The sequence below is a fragment of the Phoca vitulina genome, unplaced genomic scaffold (assembly GCF_004348235.1).
Source record: "Phoca vitulina isolate PV1807 unplaced genomic scaffold, GSC_HSeal_1.0 scaffold26, whole genome shotgun sequence".
Taxonomy (NCBI): domain Eukaryota; kingdom Metazoa; phylum Chordata; class Mammalia; order Carnivora; family Phocidae; genus Phoca; species Phoca vitulina.
Genome location: NW_022589729.1, coordinates 6,175,736 through 6,187,777, shown reverse-complemented (window position 1 = coordinate 6,187,777; position 12,042 = coordinate 6,175,736). Strand labels below are relative to the sequence as shown.

General features: G+C 39.2%; 1 protein-coding gene across 1 annotated transcript in view; it reads left to right on the top strand.

Annotated features, from left to right (window-relative positions):
* The first annotated feature begins 991 nt into the window (after positions 1–991).
* IARS2 (isoleucyl-tRNA synthetase 2, mitochondrial) overlaps positions 992–12,042 on the top strand; it is a 55,282-nt gene continuing 44,231 nt past the window's right edge. Inside the window, exons 1-8 of the mRNA XM_032422448.1 lie at positions 992–1,374; positions 2,636–2,758; positions 8,699–8,858; positions 9,906–10,054; positions 10,139–10,188; positions 10,270–10,379; positions 10,462–10,552; positions 11,109–11,224. Coding sequence (XP_032278339.1) covers positions 1,108–1,374; positions 2,636–2,758; positions 8,699–8,858; positions 9,906–10,054; positions 10,139–10,188; positions 10,270–10,379; positions 10,462–10,552; positions 11,109–11,224 — 1,066 coding nt within the window. The 5' untranslated portion in view covers positions 992–1,107. The remainder of the gene's footprint in view (positions 1,375–2,635; positions 2,759–8,698; positions 8,859–9,905; positions 10,055–10,138; positions 10,189–10,269; positions 10,380–10,461; positions 10,553–11,108; positions 11,225–12,042) is intronic.

The following is a 12,042-nucleotide window of genomic DNA, read 5'->3' as shown; positions in this document are numbered from 1 at the left end:
ATTACCATTAATTTACATGGAAAAAATTTTTAGCATTCCCAGATGCCCAAAAATAACCTTTCTTAAGCTTTCCTGATACCTTAGGACACATCTTGCTAACAGATGCACAAAATAAATCGAGATAGAGCACAGATGCTCATGGACACAGTTCAAAGGGCTAGCAGCTGATGCTGAGATGCTGAGAGTAGTGCCCAGGGCAGGAGCTTGGCGGGGCCACACTGGTGGCTTTGGGTGCCTGCTGCCTCTATGAAGTCTTGCTGCAAAACTAATGCTTAATGCTATTTTCACTTTTTTTCATAAAAGCAAAAATCTCCTTCGTTTTCTTTGTTATGGAAAACAGGTACTAATGTAATGAATGCTATTTTCACTTTTTTTCTGTAAAGGTGGCCTAACACAAACTTTCAAAAAGTGGGATAGAAAAGTGGGTTTCTGTCAGAAACCAGAGCTCAAGTCCTACACCCTATATATAGTATTCTGTAGGAGTGGGACATAACAGGGATATAGGGAATCTGAAAATTACATAATTAGGTTGGTTTATAATATCCGTACTGAACTTTGCACTCAGCTAAAGAGGTGCTGCCCCCCGAGGTAGTCATAGTCTGTGTGGCTGTTGAGCGCGTGGCAGATTACTAACCCAAACTGAGATGCGGCGTGTGTAAAATGCATACTGAATTTCAAAGATTCAGTACGAAGACAAAGAATGTAATATCTTCTTTATAATTTTATATTAATTACAGGTTGAAGTGATAATATCTTGGATATACTAAAAATATCTTAAATATTTGCTATATATTATATATACTGGATATACTAAAATACTTTAAAGTCAGGGCTCTGTGATTGAAATCTGAGCCCGGGAAGGCCCATCACACCTTGCCCCGCCCCTCAGGGTCTGCCCGGTCCCGCCCCGGTTGCGGCCAAGACCCGGGGTGGCTGCCTTCCCGCTGTCTCTGGGAAGGGCCTGCTTCCCGCCCCTTCCGTGCCCCGCGCGCGTGCGCACTCCGGCAGAGCTTGCGGAGGTCCTCTGGGGTCCCGGTTTTCCAGAACCCCGGCGGGAGCCTCCCGCGGAGGACCTGGCGCTCACGGGGAGGCCGGGGGTGGCTGGCTATGCGTTGGGGGCTGCTCCCGCGCGGGCCGGGAGCCGCCGCTCTGGCCGCGGCCCGGAATTTATGGGTGCCGCCCCGCCTTCGCTGTCAACCGGGGTGGCGAGGGACGACGAGGAGGCTTTTGGTGCGGTCAGTCACCGGGGCCAGTAACCAGCTGCAGAGCTCGAATAATGGCAGATATCGGGACACGGTGCTGCTGCCGCAGACCAGCTTCCCCATGAAATTGCTGGGCCGCCAGCAGCCCGACACGGAGCTGGAGATCCAGCAGGTGGGCAGGGAGGCCCGACCTGGCCTGGGGCGAAGGGGAGACGGGCCCGCCCAGGCCGCCGCTCCGGGCGACCACGCCCCTGGCGGGTGGGACCTGGCCGCAGACTCCGGGCCCGTTTGGGCGGGGGTGTTATGGCTGGACCAGTGGAAATCATCTGCTCATCTCAGGGTTTCTTGCTTGAAAACCTCTAGGTGAATCCCTCAGAGGTTCCAGAGCAGAGTATTAAGGGGGATGCTCACATAGCAGCACAGAACTGAATATAAGTCTCATTTTTTTAGCCAAAAAAAAAGTTGGATTTGGACACTTTCCCAGTAACTTCTGAAAAGCAAATTAACATGGACACATATAAATAAAAATTCGATTTTGTGGGAAAGTTGAAGCCTACTTTTGTGGTGTCAGTAGGCGCCTAGTTGGAATTCTGAATTGTTTGCAGAAGAGAGTAGCTGTACTTCCTCAGAGTCCCCTTCCTAAAATCTGCATCTGTCTCCTGTACTAGACTGAACTTTCTAAGGGCAGATTCGCTTGTTAGCTTCTGTAATTTTGGAGTCTTTAAAATCCCTGATATTCAGCATATATAGGTTAAGTAAATTTGCTTAGCCTAAATATTCTTATGGCAATTATCAGAGCTCTAGACTCAAACCTGTTTTAGCCATCTACTTTTTTAAAGTGTTTTATTCAGTATCATGGATATGCCAGGAACTGTGACAATTTCAAACGTTTCCTCATGTATTTTTCACACCAGCTCTGTGAATTGGCTATTAACATTTTTTTTTTTTTTTTTTCAAATAAGGGAGCAGCCCATAAGAGCAAAGTGCCTGGGCCAGGGGTACACACTAGGTGCGAGAAAGGAAGTAGGGCTGCAGTGAGTATTGTTGGGATTTGGTAGGTAGTGTTGAGGCCAAAGGAGAGCAAGAATAAGAGTGTGTGTGGGGGTGGGCTGGGATGTAATCTACAGGCCCCTCAGCATGGCAGGACTGAGGAGTGGATGGTGGGGAGTGCTGAGAGACTGGCCAGAATTTGGTGGTGCTAACTTTTGTAGAGCCCTGTTTACTATATAAAGAACTTAAACTTCAGTCTGAAGCCTATGGGGAAACAAAAGATGAGGACTCAGATGTGCATTTTAGAAGCCTCACCATTGGGTTTTAGAGTTCAATACATTGGTATGGGATAAGAAATAAGCAAATGCTGGCTGTTATTTATGGTAAGATTCAGGGGGTATGTATTTGGTTGATGTTCAGACGTTATGGTTCTTTTTAAACAGAAATGTGGATTTTCAGAACTTTATTCATGGCAAAGAGAAAGAAAAGTAAAAACAGAATTTTGTCTTCATGATGGACCTCCTTATGCAAATGGTGACCCACATGTTGGACATACTTTGAATAAGGTAATTGTAATTTAATTTATAAAACTTGAGGGAAAAACCTTTATTTAAGTACGCTTTACAAAAGAGTGTATTCTAATTTTATGACAATTATGTAAATTTGCATTGATGGGTAAAAGTAATTGTGTTTAAGTAGGCTTCATACCCAGGGTGGAGCCCAGCAAGGGGTTTGAACTCACAGCCCTGAGATCAAGACCTGAGCTGAGATCAAGAGTCAGACAGTCAACCAGCTGAGCCACCCAGGCACCCCAAAACAAAAATGTCTTTTTTTTTTTTAAAGATTATTTATTTATTTATTTGACAGAGAGAGACAGTGAGAGAGGGAACACAAGCAGGGGGAGAGGGAGAAGCAGGCCTCCCGCTGAGCAGGGAGCCCGATGCGGGGTTCGACCCCAGGACCCTGGTATCATGACCTGAGCCGAAGGCAGACGCTTAATGACTGAGCCACCCAGGTGCCCCAAAACTAAAATGTGTTAATAGAAAGCAGCAATAAACAGTTTTAGTGCTGTGTGAAAAATAACATCCCTGGTATTTGCTTTGAGCTTATTGTTATTTTACTCTAGTAAATATTTTAGTCAGTAAATAATTACTGAGCACCTACTATGTGCCAGACATTTTTCGAGACTCTGGGAATGGCAGTGAACAAAACAGAGATGAGTCTTGTCTTTATGGAGCTTATGCTCTGATCAGGAAAGACATAAGAAGACAAGTAAAATATATAAATGTTAGACTGAAAGTAGAATGAATATTTGTTCTTCCCTACTCCTAAATTTATATTTATTTATATGTTTAAGCCTAATAATCTCTAATGTGATGGTACTTGGAGTTGGGGGCCTTGGGAAGTGATTAAGTCATGAGGGCAGAGCCCTTATCAGTGATATTAGCACCTTCACAAAAGAGACCCCAGAGAGCTTCCTTGTCTCCCTTATGCTCTGTGAGAAGCTGATGGTCTGTGAACCTAGAAAGCAGCCCTCACCGGACTGAATCTGCCGGCGCCTTGACCTTGTCCATTTTCTACCTGGATTGTTCGGGTTTTTCTTACTGTTGGTCTTGAGGGTTCTTTATGTATATAGCCTAGGTCTGAAACCTTTGTGAGATACGTGATTTGCAACTATTTCTTCCAGTCTGTAGCTTTCTTTTCATCCTCCTAACAGGATATGTTGAAGAGTAAAAGTTCTTTTTTTTTTTTAAGTAATCTCTACCCCCGGTGTGGGGCTCAACCTCATGACCCCAAGATCAAGAGTTGCATGCTCTTCTGACTGAGCCAGCCAGGTGCCCCTAAAAGTTCTTAATTTTGATGAAGTCCAGTTTATCAGTTTTTCCTTTTATGAATCATAACTTGTAGTGTAATGTCTAAACTCTGCCAAGCCTTTAAGCCTAAAGATTTTCTGCTATATTTTTTCTAAAACTTACATTTTACATTTAAATCCATGTCACATTTTGAGTTAACTTTTATGGAAGGTATGAGACTTACACTGAGGGTTATTTTTTTCCCTGTGGATGTCTAGCACCATTTGTTGAAAAGGCTATCTTTCCCTAATGAGTTGCTTTTGTACTACTGTCAAAAATCAGTTGGGCAGGGGCGCCTGGGTGGCTCAGTCGTTAAGCGTCTGCCTTTGGCTCAGGTCGTGATCCCAGGGTCCTGGGATCGAGCCCCGCATCGGGCTCCCTGCTCAGCGGGAAGCCTGCTTCTCCTTCTCCCACTCCCCCTGCTTGTGTTCCCTCTCTCGCTGTGTCTCTCTCTGTCAAATAAATAAATAAAATCTTAAAAAAAAAAAAATCAGTTGGGCAAATATGTGTGGCTCTATTTCTGGATTCTCTATTCTGTTCCATTAATCTATGTGTCTGTCCTGCCAATACCACAGTTTTGGTGACTGTAGCTACAGAATAAGTCTTGAAATTGGGTAGTCTCATTCTTCCCATTGTATTTTCAAAATTGCTTTAGCAATGTCAGTTTCTTTGCTTTTCCAGGTAAATTTTAGAATAACTTTTTGACTTCAGTGTCAGAGAAGATCTCCCTGAGGAAGTGATCTTTAAGCTGAGTTTTGAGAGTACTAGCAGGTACCAGGTCATTTATGTAGGGTAGATAATAAATAGCATCAGTCTGCAATTTTTTGAGAGAACTAATTTTAGCCCCCTCCCATTTTATTCAGACGTAAGTGACGTATAACATTGTATTAGTTTAAGGTTTACAACACAATGATTTGATGTATGGATGTATTGGTAAATGAATACCACAATTAGTTAACATCCGTAAACATAATTTTACTGCTTCCTTTGATTTGGATGCCTTTCATTTCTTTTTTTTGCCCATTTGCTCTGGCAGGACCTCCAATACTATGTTGAATAGGAGTGGTGAGAGTGGGCATCCTTGTATTATTCATGATCTTAGAGGAAAAGCTTTCAACTTTTCACTACTGAGTATGATGGTATCTGTGGCTTATCATATATGGTCTTTATTATGTTGAGGTACATTTCCTTTTATACCCGCTTTGTTGAGATCTTTTATCATGGAAGGATGTTGCATTTTTTTTTTTTTTAAAGATTTTATTTATTTATTTGACAGAGAGCACAAGTAGGCAGAGTGGTAGACAGAGGGAGAGGGAGAAGCAGGCTCCCTGCTGAGCAGGGAGCCCGATGTGGGGCTCGATCCCAGGACCCTGGGATCATGACCTGAGCCGAAGGCAGATGCTTAACGACTGAGCCACCCAGGCACCCCAGGATGTTGCATTTCGTCAGATGGTTTTTCTGCTTCTATTGAGATGATGATATGATTTCCATTTTTCCTTCAGTTAACTTAGTGTATCAGTTTTTTTGTGTACGTTTATCCATTCTTGAATACTTTTTAATTAGTGGGGGTTAGGGATAGTGTAAGTCTCTAAGGAATTTGGAAGCAAGGCTTTCAGGACCTTGAGGGTCTAGCTGCTGTTAAGGTTACTTTTAGTCTTTAATAAAACATAAACATTAAGGCGTAAGGCCGCCATGAGTTCCTTGAGGAAGGTCATGCTTTGCATGTTTCAGGTATCAGTGGGGTGCAAGCTGTAAGGAGATTTATTCATTTATTTAAAGATTTTATTTATTTATTTATTTGAGAGAGAGAAAAAAAAAGCACAAGTCAGGGGAGGGGCTGAGGGAGGGGGGAAGCAGACTCCCCGCTGAGTGCGGAGCCCAGTGAAGGGCCTTGATCCCAGGACCCTGAGATCATGATTTGAGCCAAAGTCAGATGTTTAAGGACTAAGCCACCCATTTGCCCCAGGAGATTTAATTTAAACTTCACTTCTCTTGCCTTTGTTTCCCTCATCGATTACCATGAGGCTTACATGAAATATAACAGTCTTCTAAACTGATAACAACTTTAATCACATACAAAAAATTCTATCCTGGTACTACTTCTAACACATTTTGTTTTATGTTTTGATGTCACAGTTTACATCTTTTTATATTGTGAATATACTAACAAGTTATTGTAGCTATAATTATCTTTAATATTTCTGTCCTTTGGGCTATTTTTTTTTTAGAGAGAGAGAGTGTGTTTGTGGCGCGGGGCGGGTGGGTAGTGGGGTGGGGGAGGGGCAGAGGGAGAGGGGGAGAGAGAATCTTAGGCAGGCTGCACACTCGGGGCTGAGCCTGATGCGGGACTGGATCCCATGACTCTGAGATCATGACCTGAGCTGAAATCAAGAGCTGGATGCTTAACCGACTGAGCCACCCAGGTGCACCTGTCCTTTGGTCTTTTATATTAGAGTATGGCATAAATGCACCAACATATTATACTATTGGGGTATTTTCAATTTGACTATATACTTACTTTAAGTATTTTTATGTGTTTTCCTGGTAGTAAATAGCATCCCTTCATTTCATCTTAAAGAGCTCCTTTCAGAATTTCTCGTATGGCAGGTCTAGTGGTGAAGAACTCCCTCAGCATTTGTTTGTCTAGGAAAGTCTTTATTTCTCCTTCATTTCTCAAGGACAGCTTTGCCAGGTGAGGTATTCTTGGTTGGAAGTTTATTTGCAGCATTTTGAATGTGTCATTCTACTCTGTCCTGGCCTGCAAGGGTTCTGCAGAGAAATTTGATAGCCTTATGGGGGAAGGGGAGTCTTGTAATTGACAAGCTTTTTTCTCTTGCAGCTTTCAAGGTTCTTGCTTTGTCTTTGATTTTTGACAGTTTTATTATAGTGTGTCTTTTAGAAGATCTCTGGGTTGCATTTGTTGGGAATGTATGAGCTTAGTGAACTTGGATATCCAAATATCTCCCCAGTTTTAGGAAGTTCTCAGCTACAGTTTCTTTTTCTTTTCTTTTCTTTTTTTTTTTCAGCTACAGTTTCTTTAAATAAACTTTCTGATTCTTTTTCCCTCTCTTTTCATTCTGGGATTCTCGTAAAGCATAGATTATTTTTTTAAGTGGTTTCAAATTAGTTCTGAAGGCTTTCTTTATTCTTTTTCATTCTTGTGTCTTTTATACCTTTAACTGGATAATTTCAAATGATCTGTCTTATTTCACTGATTCTTCTGATGGGTCACGTGGGCTGCTGAAGCTCTCCACTGAATTCGTCAGTTTAGTCACTGTGTTCTTGATTTTCTTTTTATCCTTCAAGTAAATTTTTGCTGCATCTAGGATTTTGGATTGACTTTTTTTCTTTTTCAGCACTGTCCTTAATGGGATTTGATTAAATAAATCTTGGGAATGAAGTAGTATGGAATCTTAAAAAGAATTAGGCAGATATATCTGTACTGACATGAAAGATGTCCAAATATTATTAACTGAAGGAGGAAAAACAAGTTTTATTTATTTTTTATAAAAGATTTTTTATATATTTATTTGACAGAGAGAGAGACAGCGAGAGAGGGAACACAAGCAGGGGGAGTGGGAGAGGGAGAAGCAGGCTTCCTGTTGAGCAGAGAGCCTGATGCGGGGCTCGATCCCAGGACCCTGGGATGATGACCTGAGCCGAAGGCAGACACTTAACGACTGAGCCACCCAGGTGCCCCGAAAAACAAGTTTTAAAACAGTGTTACATTAGGATCTAATTTTGCAAAAAAAATTTTTAAACCTAATATTTGTTATTTCTATAACATTTGTATTTTTTTTTTTTAGAACAAGGAACCTATATTACTCTTTTTTTTTTTTTTTTTGGAAAAGCTTGTATTTCTCTTATAATCATAAACAACAAAGAAAATATTTTTAAAAATTTTTTAACATACTTAATGGCTAAAAAGTAAATCTGGAAAGTAAATGTGTTTGAATAGTCAAAAAAATTTTTTTTTAATTTTTTAATTTATTTTTATTTTTTATTTTATTTATTTGACAGAGAGAGACACAGCGAGAGAGGGAACACAAGCAGGGGGAGTGGGAGAGGGAGAAACAGGCCTCCTGCAGAGCAGGGAGCCCGTTGCAGGGCTCGATCACAGGACCCTGGGATCATGACCTGAGCCGAAGGCAGACGCCTAACGACTAAGCCACCCAGGCGCTCCTGAATAGTCAAAATTTAAAGAAAGATCAAGGAACACATCGCTTTACCAGATAGGAATATAATGCAGTGTTATCTGTTCTGATCAATAAAACAAAATAGGTTGAGGTAGTAGATTTAATAGGTTATTTTGCTTATAGAAATCCTTTTAAAATTGGGCTTTCTCGGTGTTTTACAGTGATATAAAGAGATATAACTAGGGTGAACCATAAGAGACTCTTAATTATAAGAAATTGAGGGTTGCTGGAGGGGAGGTGGGTGGGGGGCTGGGGTGATGGGTAATAAGGAGGGCACGTGATGTAATGAGCACTGGGTATTTTATATGCAACTGATGAATCACTAAATTCTACCCCTGAAACTAATAACACACTATATGTTAACTAAATTGAATTTAAATTAAAAATTTTTTAAAAAGGAATAAAACAAGGTCACATGCTTTATATATGAATGATGATTATCATCTTATCTTTGCAGATTTTGAAGGATATAGCCAATCGATACCATATGATGAGAGGTTCCAAAATACATTTTGTGCCAGGCTGGGATTGTCATGGGTTACCCATTGAAATAAAAGTATTATCAGAACTTGGTGGAAAAGCTCAGAATCTCTCAGCTGTGGAAATTAGAGAGAAAGGTAAATAATCTCTGTTTCTGTTTTGAAATGGTTATTCTTAAATGCTGGTTCCTTGGAAAAGCCAGGGCTTAATTGAAGAGACTTTCTGTTGTTTTCTGTTTTTGTCTTTTTGGCTATAATGGGATCTGTTAGAAACCAATTTTTGTCACAGAAAATTCAGATTTCGTTTAATTGACTTTTGTGACAACTTATGTTCAGAGACTAAAGGAAAGATTTTGTGAGCATTTCCAAGTCCATTTTTCAGTTCTTTGATCTTCATATTTTGTGAAATTATTATTGTGCTCAGTGTTTTTATTTACTTTCCTGGCTGGAGCTTGTTGACCTATTTCGAGTGCTAGACTAAAAGTCAATTCTAAAATACATATATATATTTAAGAAAAATTTTTTTTTTGTAAAGATTTTATTTATTTATTTGACAGAGACACAGCGAGAGAGGGAACACAAGCAGGGGGAGTGGGAGAGAGAGGGAGAAGCAGGCTTCCTGCAGAGCAGGGAACCCAACGCGGGGCTCCATCCCAGGACCCTGGGCGAGCCGAAGGCATATGCTTAACAACTGAGCCACCCAGGCGCCCCTATATTTTTTTAAATTAATCTCATTTGATCCTTCAGTAGATTGGGTCAGGAAGGAATTTTGTGTTCTAAAACTATTGTATATTTAGATATGATTGTGAAGATTTTTTACTTCACTGTAGGGCATCTTATAATTGGCTTAAACTAGATGTACTGATTACTTTTTCTGTGTATAATGAAGTAAGAATCATTCTCTTATTTTTTCTCAAATTAAGAGATAATGAAAAATATTTTTTCCAGTTTATTTTTTTTTAAATGTAAGGTCATTGTATAAAGTCTGGAAAATATTTTTGAAATTCTGATTAATTTTAGAATTTTAGTTATCTTCTGAACACTTATACTTTCAAAATAATTTTCCTGTTAAATACATTTTATAGTATATACCCTGTGTGCAATACCTCTGTTTAGAGACCTACTAAACCATGTTTAAGAATTTATTGGTTTTCAAATGCTTTTCTCTCTTAATTTTTTTTTTAGCTAGATCATTTGCTGAAGCAGCAATTAAGAAACAGAGATCAGCGTTTATTCGTTGGGGAATAATGGCAGATTGGAATAATTGCTACTATACATTTGATGGAAAATATGAGGCCCAACAGTTGAGAATTTTCTACCAAATGTATGAGAAGGTAATGAAGTATTTTTTTCCTTTGGTATGTTAAATTATGTGTTCTAAAATTCCAGCTTTTATATCATATATTTGTCTTTTATAGGGCTTGATTTATCGATCTTACAAACCTGTGTTTTGGTCTCCCTCATCGAGGTACGTATGTGTTTTTGGTATTTAAAGTGGAGAATTTTGTGAGTCCCTCAAATATTTATGTCTAATATTCTTAAACCTTAGAACTGCATTGGCTGAAGCAGAACTTGAGTATAATCCTGAGCATGTCAGTCGCTCAATATATGTAAAATTCCCTCTCCTGAAGCCTTCTCCCAAGTTGGTATCTCTCATAGGTAAGATTTATTCATTGCTTAAGTTTATTAAAGTTACGGAATTGTAACATTTGCAAGCATATTTGAAATTTTATTTTCACAGATGGCTCATCTCCTGTTAGTTTTTTAATCTGGACCACCCAGCCTTGGACAATTCCAGCCAATCAAGCTGTTTGTTATATGCCAGACGCAAAGTAAGTATATTACTGTATTTTTTGTTTTATCCATAAATAGGATTGATTCCATCATTAGCATTATTTTGGATTTATTTCATCCCATTGTTCTCTTAAAATTTAGTGAATTATAACTTAGTTGTGATGTTCATATAGATTTTATTAAGCTTTATATGATTCCATTTAGCCCTCAATTCCAGCTTTTTTGAAAAACGAAACAAATGTGGGGCACCTGGGTGGCTCAGTTGGTTTAGCATCTGCCTTTGGTTTGGGTCGTGATCCCAGTGTCCTGGGATCAAGCCCCGCATCGGACTCCCTGCTCAGTGGGAAGTCTGTTTCTCTCTCTGCCTCTCCACCCCTGCCCCACCCAGGCTTGTGCTCTTTTGCTCACTCTCTCTCAAATAAAAATCTTTAAAGAAAAGAAAAATGAAACAAATGTAACAGATGAAGTTCTTTGAAAGTAGTGCTTTTTTGATCTTGAAGTTTGTTTTCCTAAAATGATGTAAAACATTTAAAATCCTATCTGTGGCTTTTCTTTTTTCATTATTAGTAATTTTCTTTTAAAATTTTATTTTAGGTATGCTGTTGTGAAATGTTCCAAATCTGGAGAGCTGTATATACTTGCTGCAGATAAAGTAACACCTGTTGCTTCTGCTTTAGAAACAACATTTGAGGTTATTTCAACATTTTCAGGTAAAGGCTTATAGATATTCTGACCATCACAGTCATCAGAATATCCATTTGATTTGAGTTTACCACTTTGCTAAATATTTTGCGTTGTGAATTGAAACAGATATGGCTTCTACCTTTCTAGAATATATTTTGCGTTGATTATTCTAAAGGAAAATATATATTAAACATGGTAGGAGTATAGAAAATATGAACACTGACAAAAGCACAATAGTATTTCTGGCAAATGCCCAATGTAAAATTAGGTAAATGTCCTTTGAACAATGTAGAATATACAAATATCCTTTTAAAATTTTATTCAAAATTAAATCACTAAAAATTAACCTTTATCTGATTTAATCAAAGGTGCAAGGAAGGAAATAAGTATCTTTATTTTTTGGTGTATGATTTTAATGAGGAAACTTAGTAAATTCTGAAAATTATTCCAAAGATTGTACTTCTATCAAAAGAATCCTTAATCTATAATTTGGGACTTCTAAAGTATTGACTGGTTTTGAAATATAATTACTAAAATCTAGGGAAATTTAAAATCCTCTTTGATCTTTAGGGATGATACATCTTTGAGTTTCTTGAGTTTCTTACTTAAAAAAAAAAATCACAGGGCGCCTGGGTGGCTCAGTCGGTTAAGTGTCCAACTCTTGATTTTGGCTCATCGTGATCTCAGGGTTGTGAGATCGAGCCCTGAGTCAAGTTCCACACTCAGCTTAGAGTCTGCTTGAGATTCTCTTTTCCTCTCCCTCTGCCCTTACTGCTTGTGCTCTCTCTCTCTCTCTAAAGTAAATAAATAAGTTTAAAAAAATCACACAAATAGAATGAATAGA